Source organism: Talpa europaea (genome assembly GCF_964194135.1).
Source record: "Talpa europaea genome assembly, chromosome: 6".
Classification (NCBI taxonomy): domain Eukaryota; kingdom Metazoa; phylum Chordata; class Mammalia; order Eulipotyphla; family Talpidae; genus Talpa; species Talpa europaea.
The window spans coordinates 22,600,202-22,617,750 of NC_140072.1; the positions used below are offsets into that span (position 1 = coordinate 22,600,202).

General features: G+C 32.2%; 1 protein-coding gene across 2 annotated transcripts in view; it reads right to left on the reverse strand.

Moving 5' to 3' along the window:
- Positions 1–17,549, reverse strand: part of SOS1 (SOS Ras/Rac guanine nucleotide exchange factor 1) — a gene marked incomplete at both ends in the record, with an annotated part of 114,768 nt that overhangs the window by 25,059 nt on the left and 72,160 nt on the right. For both annotated transcript variants that reach the window (XM_084234669.1, XM_084234668.1), the window contains 4 exons: positions 4,927–5,582; positions 6,362–6,489; positions 15,682–15,780; positions 15,857–15,967. In XM_084234669.1, the coding sequence (XP_084090795.1) occupies positions 4,927–5,582; positions 6,362–6,489; positions 15,682–15,780; positions 15,857–15,967 (994 nt within the window). The remainder of the gene's footprint in view (positions 1–4,926; positions 5,583–6,361; positions 6,490–15,681; positions 15,781–15,856; positions 15,968–17,549) is intronic.

The following is a 17,549-nucleotide window of genomic DNA, read 5'->3' on the forward strand; positions in this document are numbered from 1 at the left end:
ATTCTAAAACTATTCTTTGGTAATATTTTTTGTACAATTCTTTGAAATCTTAGGAATTCAAAATATACTTTACGTTCAGAATATAGCATACTAGATGTGAGGTGATAAATTTAATCCTCTTTATCTTTATGTGCTTATTTTAATTGACATTTGACATTTGGCAAGGTCAAAATTTTGAAATTTATGAAATATTATAGTTATTTAGTTAAAGAATACCCTTCCCCCAACCACCACCGTGAAACACTGTTAATCAGGATGTCTGTTCATGTGATAATGCTCCTTTAATACAGCCATTTAAAAAGCTACAAGAAACAATAAGCTCCTCAACAAGGATTTATAAACAATCACTCTTGAATTCCTTAAGAAAGGAAACAGACGCTATGCTGACGCACAAACACTTAAAAAGAAATCAGAGAGTTTAAAAATAGACCAGCACTGCCCTATAGATCAAAAATTGTTCAAAAGATTTTTTTAAAGTTAAAACACCCACGCTGAACTTGTATAGGTCACAAACTCAGAAGAAATCAAATATAGGCTTTTGAAGATTTTCTATATGAAGATGTAAAATAACAGTAAATCAAGAAAAATAACACTGGTTTATGTTTTTTTGATACCATTTTCTAAATATAAAAGAGATGTTCACCATGCCTGGAAAACACTTCTCCCTCCCCATACTTGATATATGAAAAGCTTTTATTTCCATATAATGTCAGTTTTGAATTATTTTACCCATCTCAACGTCACCTCATTTTTCTAAAATAGACTAACAGACCAGACATAAATCATCATTTTTTTTTACCCATGTTGTTTCAAGTTTCAATAATTTGTTTTATTGTATGTCCTATAACTTGAACAGAAGTAAAATTTCTACTCATCTCTTTTTTTGTGTTTCCTTACCTTAAGTAAGGACAGTGTCTTCAAATGCATCCCTAATTCAGAATGATCTGCTCTAATATCCCCAGCATTTGGGATGAATTCTAAATTCTGATGTAGTTAGCAAATAACTATTTTTCCGTAAACACTGGACCTGAGAGAACAGCTTTAAAATTGATTCCATATCAACTCCCTGTTGCAGTCTTTTAAGCAAGTCACCCATTTTCTAATTCACCTTATTTTATTTCCCCCAGTTTTCCTTTACAGAGCAAACACCCCTCAAAAGATTAGTGACTAGTTCTTGTTAAAAAGTAAAACGATGACCAACAGCTAACTAAATACTAAATCTAAGCATTAGTTTATTTATAGTTAGAACTTATTACCTATTTCCAAAAGAAAAAATTACTGATTATATCTTCATAGTAGATCTACATTTGCCCAGAAATGAATAAACCATTTATATTATTAATTCAAATCAATATTTTCATTAGTTAGTACACAGAATTAAAATTATATCCCAATAATGAAAAAAAAAATCATATGAGTCAGTGTAACATGGTAGAAAGTATATTCTATTTAGAGTCAAGAACCCTAATTCCAAGTCCTCATTCTACAATAAACGGACAATTTCTGGCAAATCACATAGCTTTCAGGGGCCTTGGATTTTTGTCTGCACAGTTACAGATTGCTTATCTTGTGTAACACTAGAGACCTAATGTCATAAATTATTGCTAAAATACTTGAGAGGTCAAATTGTGCAAAGCCACTCTGAACTCTAAATTAAGTAAGGTTAAACCAGTTTTCTCTTTCTTAGGACAATGTATGGCCAAGTTATAATCTAAAAATGATCTGTAATAGTGCTTATTAGTTACTAAATTTTCTCATGTGTTAAAAGCCAGTCTTTTATTATTCTTCTCCACAATATAATAAAAATGTGCAAGTTAAATATTAGCTTTTGTTTCAGTGGAAGCCACAACATACATTGCATGTTCTCTAATTAAAAAAACTACTAACCAACTGAAATACCCCCCCAAAGTAGATCAATATTCTCAAAACAAATGGTAACTTGACTTAATATCATTGTAGTGAGGACTCAGAGCTCATTAGAGCTGAAATACACCTTAAAAAATAACTGCTTTCATGTTTTACAAGTTTGTAGATGGTCTATTAAAAACACATTTTATATAGGCAGTAATATAGAATGTATTACTGTCACAGGGTAATAGATCTCACAGAAGAGTCAAAATAAGCTCATAATTAATACTAATTTGTGTGTACTATAAACCACAACACAAGAAAACTGCTTGTGGATTCCAGTTATACTACTAACATATTTATGACATATGCTAAAATACTCAACTTCAAAAGAAGATAGAACTTTGCCACAATACTTCTAAAACTAATGCTGGCATTTTATCCCTCAAGAAATTAATGAAAAGAATTTTATAAAACATTTAATTTTTTAAAAATTAAAACAACCTTATAGATTAAAATTTGTAAAACCCAGAAACTTGTGTTTCATATTAACTAGAAGTAAAACCATTTAAAATATTACTCTACTCAAAAGCTAAACTTTAATGTGAATGAGAGCAACCATCAAAAGCAACAAACAAACACCATTACAAAGTACTGAGTCTACAGACCTGTTTAGAATGGAGAGACTGCCAAGACCATAGAAACATTATTAGCGATGCTATTTCAAGTTTTAAAGTGTCCTCATTCAAAAAATAAACAAAAGGTACAATTCTCATAGAAGTATTTAATTGTAGTTCTATAACTACTTATTAATAATCACAAGTTAGGTCTGTGAAATATAGCAAGTAGTTTAAAAAAAAGTTTTATCAACAATCAAGTTTTACAGAAACAATGGAATTTGGAAATATTTTCCAACTCAAATACCACTGATGTGTGACAGTAAACATTAGTAAGTCTTCTTTAGCCCTTACCACTCTACATGAAAAAAACAGTAAAACTTCTGTTTTACCCAGATAAAAATCTAAGGATTAAGGTTACTCTAAACAGCCTAAGGACTCAAAGATATAATTTAAAGTAAGGTGATAAAGATTAGCGTTTACACGAAAAACTTTTGTGAATTTTTTAAGATACCTAAAAATCACAATAATATGGCAAGAAGAGCAGTTTGACCTCCATATCCTTAAAAATAACAGAAGAAGTAACAAATGAGTATTTTGCAACCACAAATTTTGGATATAAACAGTTTTGTATTTGTAGGCTAGAGTTTAATGTGTATATAAAACTGATAAGATCAACTAAGTAGGTAGGTAATAATAATCATTGAAAAATATACCTTTCCAAAGAAGTTTTATATGTAAAAGAGAGGACAGTAATATCTTTTTTTCATATAAAATCCTAAGCAGTTCTTTAAATTTCCTGTGCTTTATTTATCTGATTTTGGGGTCAGTTAAATGAGTACCTTGACTAAAAAAGTTTCTAGGTGAAAAATCAATAATAAAATTGAAATTCAGACCAGTCCTCTTTTCCTATACTCAGCATGTTTCAGCTACTGCCTGCTATTACCGAATGGTATGTGCTTAGAGAACTCACTGCTTTTAAAAATTAACCTGTGGAAAACACTAGCAAAAGAACCACTGATTAGAGGCCAAATAAAAACTAAAAAAACAAACAAGCAAAAAACACCCTGGCTTATTTGTCTTAAAGATATCTATAGATAATGAAACAAAACATTTTTAAAGTAGTTTGATATCATTGATAAAAATATTCTATTTAAATTTACTTTTTTGCAGGATGGCTCTGATTGTTTCCAAGTCATATAAATAGTTCTGAATGCATATTTAATAAATCAAACAGATTAACATTATTGAATGCAATTCATTTTTTATTAACTTTGATTAATTTTTAAAAGTTTAAAGTGGTACCAGAATGCTTTCCAGAGAGAATGAGACTTTTTAGGAGTTAAGAGGAAAAATTTCCGTAGGAACACAAATCTAGAAATAAGCAAGAAGTATGGAGAAGCAGGTTAACTTTCACATTCAACTATTTGTTAAAAGCCTTTTTTAAGAGTTTACATTAGATTTTATGTCTTTGTAATAAAAACATTCTTTGAAAATAAGTTTACATTTATATTTACAAAGAGCTTTTGCATTTAGTACTTACTTTATTATTCCCAAGAATATTCTAGGGTAGTGTCTGTGATGTTGATTTTGGAGATGAAAATTAAAGTTCTTAGTCCTGAAGGAACTGTGATAAAGTGAGGGTTTAAATTCAAATTCAGTGCTCTTTCCTCTACATCACAACTCTAATACTATTTTATAATTATCAAACATCGATGTAGGGAAGTTGAAAGTGAAAAAATTTTAGATTATCACTTATAGCTTTATTAGAAGAAATAAAGTTACTTTAAAAAATGAGTTATATGTATATGTATTCCTTACCTCTCAAACCATTATATGTGATTCAGCCTATTGCATTTTTCCTAGGTGGTTTGGCTATTTTTGTCTCTAAAAATTGCCATGTTAACGGGAAATTATTTTCTTCTATCAGTTGTAAAAAAGCAAAAAAAAAAGTGAAAACAAGTGACCTCCAGGATTGCTACATTAATAAGCTTTAGGAATGAATATTAAGAAAAAGCAAAGTTTTGTATATTTGTATTATCAGCATAATTTTGGTGATGGATGTATATTAAAAATTTTTTACTGATTTTTATCATCTCAGTAATGAAAAGTATGGAAATGGTAAAGTGGTAAAAAGGCTTTTAAGCTACAATGATGATGTCTTACTACTACTTTTAATCTTGTTTCTGCCCCTGGGTAAACTTAGCTAAGTGACTTCATTTTTAAATTCATAATTCTGATTGTAAAGTGAAAAAGAAAGAATATATGTATATATGGTAGAAAAAGTAAAAATTTCAAAGAAATATAAAGCGGCAGTATTTTATTTAAAGGAAAATGAACTCTGATAACAGAGAGGTCTTTTGTTAGTTTGCTTTCTATTTTAGGCATAATGACCTGTATGGCAAAGAAAATCAGTATGAAGCAGAAAAATAAAAGCAACCGGCAACTTCGTATTTCTTACCTGCATACATATGATATGTGAGCCTCTCTATAAGCTTAATAACAGTTCCTGCTTTGATAATTGGAATTCCAGCTTTGGGCTGCATGTTTTCTTCAAATATTATATTCTCTTCAGAGTCAGGCTCTGCAAATCTATAAACATCAGCACTAGGGAGTCTCATCTGCTCCTCCTTCTCTTCCTGCAGCATTGTCACATCAAGCATCCTTTCCAGTGTACTCCGGTACTGTAAAGATATCAATGCTGCCATCCAGTTGTTTTTCTCTTCAGCTGACTTGGCAGAAAATATAACACTATTTTCATCCTTTAAAATTATTTCAAAAGCATGCTTGTACTCACTGGTGTCATCTTTGTCATTAATTTGTACCTTTCTCATAAAAAATTTCTCTTTAAGACGATATTCTGCATTGCTAGCACCAGGAAGTCTTGGCTGCCCATGATTTGATTTACAGCAAATCATTAAGCCATCAAAGAGAAATATGTGTCTCTCATGTTTGGCTCCCACACGTGTAAGAGTTCCTTCCATTATAAACTCATTGCAACACTGTCCAATGTCTTTTCCCTCCCAACCATCAATATTCTTCTGAATCTCGTTCATTTTCTTGATTGCTAGTTGTTTTCCCTTCATTTGCTGACTATAAAACCGACATGCAGATTCACTGGGATAAAAGAAAAACATTATTAGTAAACAGATTGACAAAAAATCTAGAATTTATATCAATAGAATGTAAAAGTACATTTTGAAAGTTGCACTGAGACAAATCACTAATTCTCCAAATATATTAGTGTTACAAAATTATACAATCTGTGAAACTAAAGCAACACAGTAGAGACATTTTTTTAGTGCTCTAAAAGAACAATCATTATAGACAATATTCTACCTTAAAAATTCAGCTACAGAATGATTATTTCTACCCTGGCTATTAAATATTTAGAATGACAAATATTAAAAAGTAGCTCAATACAGTAGAAAAAGATAATTTAAGAGATTTAAAAAGACCCAAAGCTAAAAAAAAAAAAAACAAAAAAAACAAACATGCACATATTATAATTAGGAAACTGGAAGCAATGTTATCTGAATTAATGCCTCAAGTTATATAATCCCTAAAATAAAGGCCACTACTACTTTTACTTTGACAGAACAATGATGCTGACATAAATCTACCCAATACATTTTGCTCTATCTCTTCTTGAGCTTACCAGTTGACTCTCAGGAGGTCTTGTCTGGGAGTATGCAAGGAAAATGCACAAATATGAAAGGTTTTTCAAACAATAACAAATTCTCTTGGCTTTGATGTCACTTCCTCTGAAAGACCAAGCTTGTCACTAAAACTATTTTCTTCATTGTTTACTTGAGGAGGGAAATGGGATCTCTGAATTTATACCATGATATTCAGGGTGAAAAAGGAGGATTATTTTAAAAAGTGAAAATATTCACCTCAGTCTTCGTTTTGCAAGGCTTTTAGAACATATTTTTTCCATACCACTCTGAACATTAAGTAAAGCTGTTATTGCTTGTTTCAGACATTCCTTGTCTTCTTGATCTTCACTCTTTTCTTCTAACTGCTGCAAAGCCAAAATGACAAATCTGAATCAATGGAACAGTTTTGGATGAAAAAAAAAAAAAAAGTCCATTTTTAAAGGATAAAAGATAATATTAATTCCACTCTTTATACCACAATAAAAAAATTTAACTTGTCATGAATTTTTTTTAAAGATTTATTTATTTTATATAAGAACTGGGGTGTAGGCCAGAGGTATGGGTGGAGGGGTGAGAGGATTCAGAGGGGAGCAGAACAGGCAGATCTACTGAAATACACTGCTGAGGGGAGCAGCGGGCGAGACAGGCGAGGTCTGCGCCATGTGAGGACAGCTCCTGGCCAGGGAGTGAACTCATGTTGCTGATAGCACTGAGACTTTTAATCCCTGCACCACAAGGAAGGCCCATGAATTATTCTTTATAAATCTTTTTCTTCTTTGTATATTGCTGTCTATATCAACATGTAACCAAGTTTTCCACATTAAACTCCTAACTCAAATACTCCCTTAAAGGCTAAGTGCAACAAAGACAATGTCACTCAAATAATTTATTCTTTTATGCTAGGAAGCACAACTAAAAGGTTAAGTGTAGAAGATGAAATTTTAATTAAATGAGATTTAGAGATTATCTATAAATTCCTAGTACTCAAACTGTATTAAGTCAGGAAATAAATTTCATAACCAGTTCCTTCCTCCCCCCTCAAAAAAGTTATTTCTTGAGTTAAAATATTTCATATATAATGTAGATAAATCTCATATACAAAGAATTCATTATGTTAATGGTATTAACAAAATTTGATCATCTTTTACTTTACCAGCCTAAACCCTCATATTCTCCCAAGATAAGCAAGTAGATGATTATTGCTATAGTATATATATTACACAGAACAGACAGTATATTCTTCCATAACTGCAATTTAAATAAAATAGTATCTTTATTATATTAGACAAAGGTTGAAATTATAAAAAATAAAATCTTAAAATATAAATTGGAACATGAATTATAGTTACTAGAAAATAAAAGCAAAATTTTCAGTTTTTTGGGTAAGGCACAAATTTTACTTGGATAATTAAGTGATATTTTGCATACTTTTAGAAACTACTTAGAATAGTAACTGATTGAAAAAGAAAACTCAAAAAGAAAGATCTATAGGGGAAGCCAGTTAAGTCCCAATCAGAAGTATTTAACAAATATTTAATAAACCATTCATTATTTGTGATCAATAAAAATGATAGTGAAAAGCCAAATATGGTTCCTGCTGTTAGAGCTCAGAGTATAAGATAAGAGAAAAAAATGGATGATAGATTATAGGATGGAAGGAAATACAGGGCACTCTAGAAATAGATAGCAAGAGTCTCTGACCTAATGAAGGGAGAGAGGATGCCAGGGAAGTCTTCCAAAAGTAAAAACTGTATGATTCAGTGACGCTGGGACCTGACTGAGAATAACTGAGAGTCTAGTGGTTGTGAAGAGATGATGAGTCAAGATTTATAGAAGTAAATAACAACCAATTCAAGTCTGTAAGATTTACTAGAATCTTGGACATTAACCTGGGAGCCATTAAAGACTTTAAGCTAGTGACTAACACGATTAAATCTTTGCATTTTAGTAAGACAGCTTATCACCTTGTCAAGAGCATGTGGCGGGTGAGGAGGGAGACAGGAAAGACTAAACGGAGATTTGTGATAATTCACATGACGATGGCCTTCGCAGAATATTGAAAGAAGTGAAAAGATCAATTCATGTACTTGTAACTTGGTACATGTGATATGGAGAATGAGAGGAAGAGTTGAGGACTCCCAAGTTTCTATTTTGAGTAACAGGATGAACAGTGAGACCACTCACTAAGCAAATGAGCATCGAAAGACTAATCTGCTGAGAAAGATACAGAGTTTTGAAAAAAGTGAATTTTAGGGGCTTATAGAATCATCAAGCAGAGTTGTTCAATAGATAATTGGATATAAACACCTATATTTCTTTTTATTCCCCTTTCATTAAATTTCCTTAACCTTTAATTAGACCAGCATGAGTTCCTGATTTTTTCATCCTGCTAAAATCAACTTTAGTGCAACCAGTTGTTAATATACAGTAAAAGGGGCTGGCAGGGGGGAGGGTGTGTCACTGTTTTAGCTAGATCAACTACATGAGCAAAATATGGGTTTGGGGTTGGTGGCGGGAGAAGGTGTGCTGAGGTTTAGGATATGCTACCTCTAAAATTGACATCTTGAATATTTTACATTTGCAGGAGTTTGACAGGCTGGGGTAGGAGGTGGCGAGCTGGTGCTTCTATTTTCTCAAGCACCACCAGTTTAAAATATTCAATATACAAAGGTTCCTGTGCCATGTAAAATTTACATTAAGTAAATCTGTATGCTTTTCTTTTGTTAATCTGTATTTTATAAGTTACTTTTCAGACCTAGCCAAAGACTGTAAGAAGGTTGAAGAGAAAATGGTTTCTATAGGTGCTTGGGAGCTGAAATGTTAAAAAAAAAAAAAAAAAAAAAAACAATTTAATGAAGAACACTGGCATGTAAATTATATCTCAATAGAACATTTTTTAAAGTAATAATTTAGTACTTTTAGCAGATGCTAAAGATGTGCTCTTTAGTTTTCTGTAGACCTATCAAAGTAGAATATCTTCATTCTCAAAATGGGTTAATAGTTTCAGCAATCACACAGGATGAGTTCAATTTCTGAAATGTGCAATAACCAAAGAAATCATAAAACAAGATTTTAGAAAATTAGGAATTAGGAGATTTTTAGAATGAATAAATGGCAGTCTTTAAATATAGCAATATATTATTCAGAATTCAAATGTTAATTTTAATATTAGTTCATCCAAGAGAAGGGGAAACACACACAAAAATTGATTTTTCAGTTTATTATTTCAAAAAATTTTATAGCGGTTAAATTTATAGTTATATATGTTATTTGGGGTTTCTCAATCAAAATGGGTGCTTACTTTTTTTATTATAAAACTTTGCATAATACTTAATACTAGTTCTCTTGCCTACTTGAGGAATCTGAGTTGCAGACTTTCACTGTTTGCCTTCCTACAGCTGCTGACATCACAGCTATAACTCTGAAGAAGAGTTATAAAAATGTAAGAACTTACAGTAATAGTAAAGAAATGTTTATAACCCTCCTGCAGAAAATAATTGTATAATCTAGACAAATATAAAATTTACTATAGGCACTAGAAAACATCTAAAAGAAAGCAAACAGTAAAATTACTCTTGAGAAACTTCAACTACAGTGTATACTTGTGAGATTAGAGTTTTTCTTCTCTACAGGCTTTCCCTAACCTCCCATGGCAATAGTGGGGAAGAATAAGAGGAAAAGAGTAGCTTTACAGGTTACAGATGAAAATGAGTAGAGTTTAAGAGAAGATAAGGAAGAAATCTGGAAATGAATCAACTGCAGATGAGACCCAAAAATATGATAATAAACTCTACCCAAATAACCTGGTTGACTAATATACGACAAAAGCAGAGACTAAATAGGAAAGTTAGAGCTACAATGGATGAGTTCTGCTGCTTTTTAAAAATTAAGTTTATTCCCCATTGTACACAGCTCAGAAAGTTGAAGCCTGTGTAGCATTAGGTACCAGAGCATAGAGTCTGAGGCTGGCAGAGAGGCTGGACATTAAAGGGGACCTCCAGGTGTCAGGGAAGCAGAGGCTTGTGTCTACACATCTGAGCCCACATACTTGTCTGACTGCCAAATCATACATGTGTAGGGGAAACCAGAGAGTCTAGACTAAGAAACCCCAAAAGATTGAAGTCCTAAAAAGTCAACAAAATATCAGCTGCTCTGCAACACAGAAGAGACAAATTTCCAGTTCAGTTCAATCCTTAATACAACAGAATCCAGAGTTGTTAAACCAAACCAAACCAAACAAAAAAACAGAAACAGGAAAATGTGACTTGCATTCAGAGAAAAAGTCAGTTAATATAAACTAAACTCCAAGTGGACCCAAATGTTAGATTTAGATAAGTATTCAAAGTGACTTTTATGATTATGTTCAAGGAATTAAAGGAAAACATTATCCTTTTTTTTTTATGTTTATATTCTTTATTGCTAAATGACCAACTAAGCCATCTATTTCTGATAAGCACTTCACAAATTTTCACTCAGCACTGGGCATAAAATATAGCAAAATTGATTACTTTCATCACCAAGGTTATACACTGAAGGGGGTGCATAAAGACTAAATGACAACAGGGTAAGGTCTGGAAAACATGATCTTATTAAATAGACAGGGAGTCTCTGGAACTATTAAAAAAAAAAAACAGATGTAAATTGTAGAGTAATATAAAAATGAAGAGCTCGATTTATATATCAATTACCATTAGAAGAACCAAAAATGAAGTATTTAACAAAAGTGAAGTCTCAGAGATCTGTGGACAACAAAAATTAGCTCAACAGACATGTAATTGGAATTCTAGAATGAGAAAATGAGAAAAAATGGAAGAAAGTACAATAATAATAAAGTAAGAAGAAGTTAAAATCTGAAGAGTGGAGCTGAGTCTGAAAGCAACCCTAAAAATATTATAACTAATTTATGAAAATACAATACTTTTATAAACCATCTTTCTCTTCTCATCAGAAAGAAAATTAATAAAACAGTAAAAGTCACTCATAACAGTTAAGTTGATTTAAAAGTAAAAGTTGGATTTAGCAGACTAGCAATAGTAATAGTACAATTAGTACTAATTGCTAATAGTAATTAGCAATAGTACAGTTATTTGTAATAACCATTATTTGTAATAGTTCCTGAAGTAGACTGCCTTGTGTTTAATTTTAGGCAATCAATATTTATAGTCAGATATGATACCATTTAGCGCAGAGCTTTGAACTCATATTTCTTGGATAAGAATTTCTAAATTTAGAAAGCTAGTTAGGGGAATGGAAGCTAGACAGAACTCTACTGGGCTTCTATTTATGATACTCAGACAGAAGCTGTTTTCTAAATTTCTTCTTATTGCTGGTATTAAAACATGAGTTCATGGACAGTATAAAAAAATGTTCTAAAGCATAATGCAATTAGCCAGATATGAAATGAAAACAACGTAGGGAAAAAATTGTCTACTATAGAAGTTTGTTTGATACTGTCCAGCTCCCAGATTGTAAAAGCAGCAAACCAAAGCCCCATTAACAACTGCATATAAGACACTTGTAGTAGATGTTTGCAAAGCATATTTCTTTAGAGTTTTAAGATATTCACTGCTCTTTTATAATAATTTAACATGAACTACCATACTTTTTATTCCATTGGTTCTTAATCTTACAAAATAATACATAGTTATAATGTATTAAAATCAAAACTGGGCATGTTTCTTCTCAATTATTTTGCTGATCTTATACTTTTTGTTACCAATGAAACCTAAGAAAGGTATAGAGATAGAGTCTAATTTTCTATTTTTTTAAGAGGAAGTATACATGCTAATCTCAAGTCCAATACATTTAGTGTTATTCAGATGATTATCAGTTTTATATTTCTGAGTTTTTAACCAGCTTATGATCTATCAATTTAAAAAACATTGCTGCAGTTTTCAGCTTTTCACTAGATTTTGTGGGACTAAAATTAAATTTTAAAATCTAAGATCAAAATGAAGTGATCATTTAATTGGCCTAATACAAAAATATATAGAGACTTAAGAAAGTCACTATACAGAAGAGAATCAGAAAAACATAAATGAACTGAATTTTTATAGTATCCAAGACATTATAATAGTTTGAACTGTGTTTTCCCCAAAAGATATGTTAAAAGTCCCAACCCCTGATACTATGAATGTGACCTTTCTTGAATACTGTGTTTTTGAAGATATAATCAAGCTGAGATGCGGTCACATTGGATTAAGGTGGGGCTTAAATTCAGTAACTTCTTCATAAGAGAAAGGAGAGAATGATTTAGATGCAGAGACGCAGAGAACAATGCAAATGTATGAAGAACGTGATTGAAACTGGAGGAAAATACCAAACCGATAGTATCTCTCAGCCAAGAACGTGAAGTATTGCTGGACTCCATCAGGATCTAAGAAAAGGGAGGAAAGATTCTTTCCTAAAGACTTTAGAGATTGTTAAAGCCCTGTTGACACCCTTTTTAGACTTTTAGTTTTCAGAACTGCACAAGAATAAATATCTACTGTTTTTATTTATTTTATTAATTTATTTTATTATTTTATTTATTTTATTAAATCTTTTTAAAAATTATTTTTATTTATTAAGGCAATGTTGGTTTACATTGTTGCTTGTATTTTTGGGAATATCAGATCTTTCCACTCCCTTCAAGTGTTATTACCTTGGTTCACCACCTCACTCCACTGTATTCCCGCCCCAGTTTCTGTTGTTTTAAGCCACTCCTTCTGTGGTGCTTTGTTTTCGTATTCCCAGAAGACTAATACACTAATGTACATGTAACAATATATATTTGAACCTCATTTTTGGTGTCTCAAAAATTAATTTTCATTTAATTAAATTTCATGCAAAATAGATTTCTCCAACACTGGTTATAACTATTAAAATTATTCACAAGTCACCTAAGTATTTCTTCCTGGAATGTTAACAAATAGTTAGAATTAGGAGAAACTTTAACTTAGTTTTCCTGACTCTTTAAACCAAACACTGGAGTACTTTACTGGGTGAGAAGCCCTTCCCTCCTTTATCTAAGAACCTGATTTTTTTTTTTTTTTTTAATCAAAGGAAACTAACTTTTCCCTTGGTTATATATGCCCAGAATACAGAAAAGAGAACTGGTGATTCTCTAGGGAATTGATTAGTTCAAAGTGATTCTGGATGATTTTTTCCAAATATTTATCTGAGTATATTTAATGAGATAAAATCGTATGTGTAAGGAAAAAGGGCTTACATTTTGTTTACCTTCACGTTACACTATTCTACTAACCTTCAAAATACTGGTCAACATGTTTATATGGCCCCAAGAATACATGGAAAACAGAAAATAACATTGTTGGAACAATGTGGATCTCAAAAGGATACAAAGGATGTTTCTTTACTGCATAAAAATGGATTTTAATTTGAAAAAATTAATCAAAGCTTACAAAGACTAGACTGTTAACTTTAACTTGCTGGGGGAAAATAGTATTCTTTTCCCAGTAGCATTAAAGTCTTATACTATTAATAAGTGAACAGTATTTTCTGAATTTGTAAAGTTTATGATATTTTAAGCTTCTAAAATAAATATAATCATACACACTTTACAGTTAAATTTTTTTAAAGTATAACACATTAGGCATTCTAAAGGACATGTCTTATTTTTACCAATCATTTTCTAACAAGCATTTATTCAGTGTTTAAGTTCAAAGATACATATGGCCCAATTAAATTCTTCATGGGACAGTCTAAAAGGTAGGAAACAAATGGGACAAGTTTCTATAAGAGAGCAAGAGAGTTCAATAAAAGGAAGGGAAACTTGACAGAGGAACCAATATTTGAATAGGAAGTAGGAATTTCTCAGATGAAAGGGGAGGAATTCCAGATAAATGAAAAGGACATATAAATGAATGGGATCCTGAACAGATTTGACTTATCAGGGGTTGCTAGGAAATGTTTTAGGGCTAAAGTAAATGTGGGTTAAGATTAATTACTGAGAGATGAGGCTAGACACTAAAGAATTGTTCTTTGACAGGGAAACAACAGAACTTTTCAAATTGGAGTCCCATGAAGTAAAAAGATCATAAAGGAAGCTACTACAGTGGTCTAGATGAGATGTGCTGCAGGCTTGATTAAAACAGTGTTCGTGGAATAGAAAGAACAGGCTGGATTCCAGAATAATTTCTGGAGTCAAATGATGAGGATCTGCTAATAAGGGAGAGAGAAGAATCAAAGATGATATTATGGTGAAGGAACCTTAGCATTTAAGCAAAAATAGAAAATAGCAAAAAGCCCACAATTAAGCAGTTGGGTAAGAGAGAAATGGTGATGGAGGAAAGGAATAAAATTTTAGCGTAAGATATCTGCAGGGCAAGAAAAAAAACAGTAGTAACAACACTCATTATTTGTATTAAAAAAAAAAAAGTACTTTTACATATATTACATTGGTTGATAAAACAGGCCAGTAACATAAGCATTTCTCAGATAAGGAAACCAGGGTTCAAAAGGCAGTGTCTTGTCCCTGGCCACACAACTAGTAGGTTCCTGTGCTAGAATCAGATAAGAAAAATCAGAGTCATGTGTAGTCTAGTGAGCTTTCAAAAGCCATTCCATATAATAGATAAATTACAGCTTGTTCGCAACTGTCATTGATGTATTAGGGTTTAGTTTACTACCTCCCACTGTCTCAATTTTATGTAATCATTGCTGAATCTAGAATTACCAAATTCCACATTGGCACCTAGAATAACAGCAATATACAAATGAAAAAAATTGGTAACTAGTAGGAATCATGTAGTTTGAAAAAATTAGGTCTTTTTGAATAACCAAAATAATTTTGACCAAAAAAAGGAAAGAGATTGAGCTAACCCACATGGTGCAGACCTCTCCTGTCTTGCCCGCTGCTCCCCTCAGCAGTGTATTTTGTCAGTCTGCCTGTTCTGTTCCCCGCTCTGTCTCTGGTGAATCCTCTCACCCTCCTGCGCATCTGGCCTATACTCCAGTTCTTATATAAAATAAATAAATCTTAAAAAAAAAAATCACTTTGAGCTACACTACTGTATTATACAGACTTAGTTTCCCTCTGACCTTAAGTAATGTCAGTGCATAACAGGCAAAGGGAAAAACGAATCTAAAACCCTTGTCTTTAAGTCACCGCTTCTAAAATAGGTTATTTGAACTTTGATCAAATGAGATGTTTTTTACTGGGATTATACAGAGTGCATGGTTTCTAAGTAATGATAAGGACTTTAATACTTGCAAACCTAAGTTATAAAAAGTAAGTAAATTAATCTTCCCCATAGACTGGTCTTATTCCCACATGAAATCTAAGTTCCCGAATCTGTAGAGTTCCCAAAATGAAGAGTTGGATACATAAATCTAGGACTGTTTCTGCAGAATCAGTCATGTAAACAAAAGGACACAAGACAAAATATATCTGATGATTGCTTTAAAATTCACTATTAAAACTGAAGAAAATATGCTGCTCTTTTGCAGATTCATATATATTTGCTTCTGAATTGGAAAAAGAAAATTCAAATGCCCACATAACCAAAAAATAAATGGCTTATAATATTTTATAAATATCAGTAAGAGTTTCTTACCTTCAAAAGTTCAAAGTAATGTAGACAGTGGTAAACAGGGGCTAGAAGCAGCCTGGGTAATACATACTGAACAGCTTCTTTGAAACCTTCACCTATTGACTAGAAAACAAAGTGATTAATTTTTTTTTAGTTCACTTTTCAGAAATTTTACATCTTGATTTAAAAATTACTATACCTGCAAATAGAGTGCTGCCCCAGGCTTTGATAATTGACTAAGGAAACGATCATGAAAACCAGGTCGTAAAATATCTCGAGCATATGATTCATATGGATCAAATGCCAGTTCCTTAGGAAAAAAAGAAAGGAAAAACAACTGATTATTCTCCAAGCTAGAAGTTAAAAAACTTACTGTCAATACAGAAAGATTAAATTATGGGCACACCTGTGCCAACGGATTATATATGTTTTTAAAGTTTCTAAACAAAATTACATGGTCATTAATTGCAATAGAGTAAATCTAATATTCTCAAGTAAGATGATAATTTCTTTCTAATGAGTAATGAGATCCTTATATGTTATGACATTTCTTATCAAAGGATTTTAGCAGAATATTACCAACAAAACATGGCTATAAGAATGAGCAACTTTTCATTCTGGAAAATAAAGCTTAGCCTGAACAACAAAGAATATAGGTACCTACAATTAGATAAGTTCTAAATGCTTAGAATGCTGGCACCAGACCTTTATTTTCTAATAGTTATTTCCTAGCCGTTGACTTTTACTTACAAATTCTGAGGTAAGAGGTAACAGTTTATATCATTAAAAATTAATCGCAAGAAATTTCATAAAACAATTAAACAACTTAATTCAAACTGCCAAATAATTTAACCATCATCAATCATTAATAAGATAGAGAAATCTAATGGTTAGGTCTAAAAAGGACAATCTACTGGTTTTATTGACTCCCGAGGGAAAAGAGAGGCAGTGTCTTAATTTTAGCAGGAGAAAGAATCTCTGCATTATGTGCCCTCTTTCATACATAAAACTATCATGAAAATGGGGCCCTAGGTTCTAGCAACAGCTCATTTCTTTGAAGGATAATTCTAGAAAGAAGAGGACATCTAGTGGAGAAGTACAGTAGAAAGCAGAGAAGTACAGAAGACAGTAAAAAGGAATGACAGAACACATGACATTTATGTATTTTTTGCCCTTATGTTTCTCACATTTTTAAAAGGTAGTAACCTAAGGCCAGAATTTAGATCTAAATTCTGTTCTTTGTGAAATGCAATATGGTACTTCCTTGAACTAAATTCCTTGAACTAAATCCTGATTCATTTTCCCAATTTCAATCCCTTCATCCATTTTCCTAGCTAAAAATTTCCATGATAATATAACACCAGAAATGACAGCCTATATTAGACGTCACAGGAATAGTAGTAAGGTTTCAACAAAAACAAGAGGGAGCCAGGTATAAGTACAGTGAATAGGAGAGAAAAATAAAAATGTGGCTAAGACAAAGCTAAAGAAGAAAATGGTGCCCAAGGAGGTATCCTGGAGGATAATCTAAGTGATCCTAAGGGGCACTGGCCTTGGGAAGATCCCATGAATTGGGGTGGAACTGGAGTACCACCTGGATATCAGAGACAAAACTGACCAAGACAAAAGGGACACTGAGGAAATTCAACTAAATACAACAAAAGGTGGGTGGAAAGAGGCACATGGGAAACTGTTGGCACAAGACTGCATTCCTGTGTTTGGCTGGTGGCCCCAGAGGGAACTGTTCGGTGCAGAAACTGTGGGGAGGTATGTGTGGAGGTGCTGTGGTGAGCCAGGCAGGCAGGGTCCCCAGTAAAGAAGACAGGCACTCCTCTACCCCCTCAGGAGTTGAGCTAATCCTATTAAGTAATGTAGAAAGCTTGGCCTGCAGA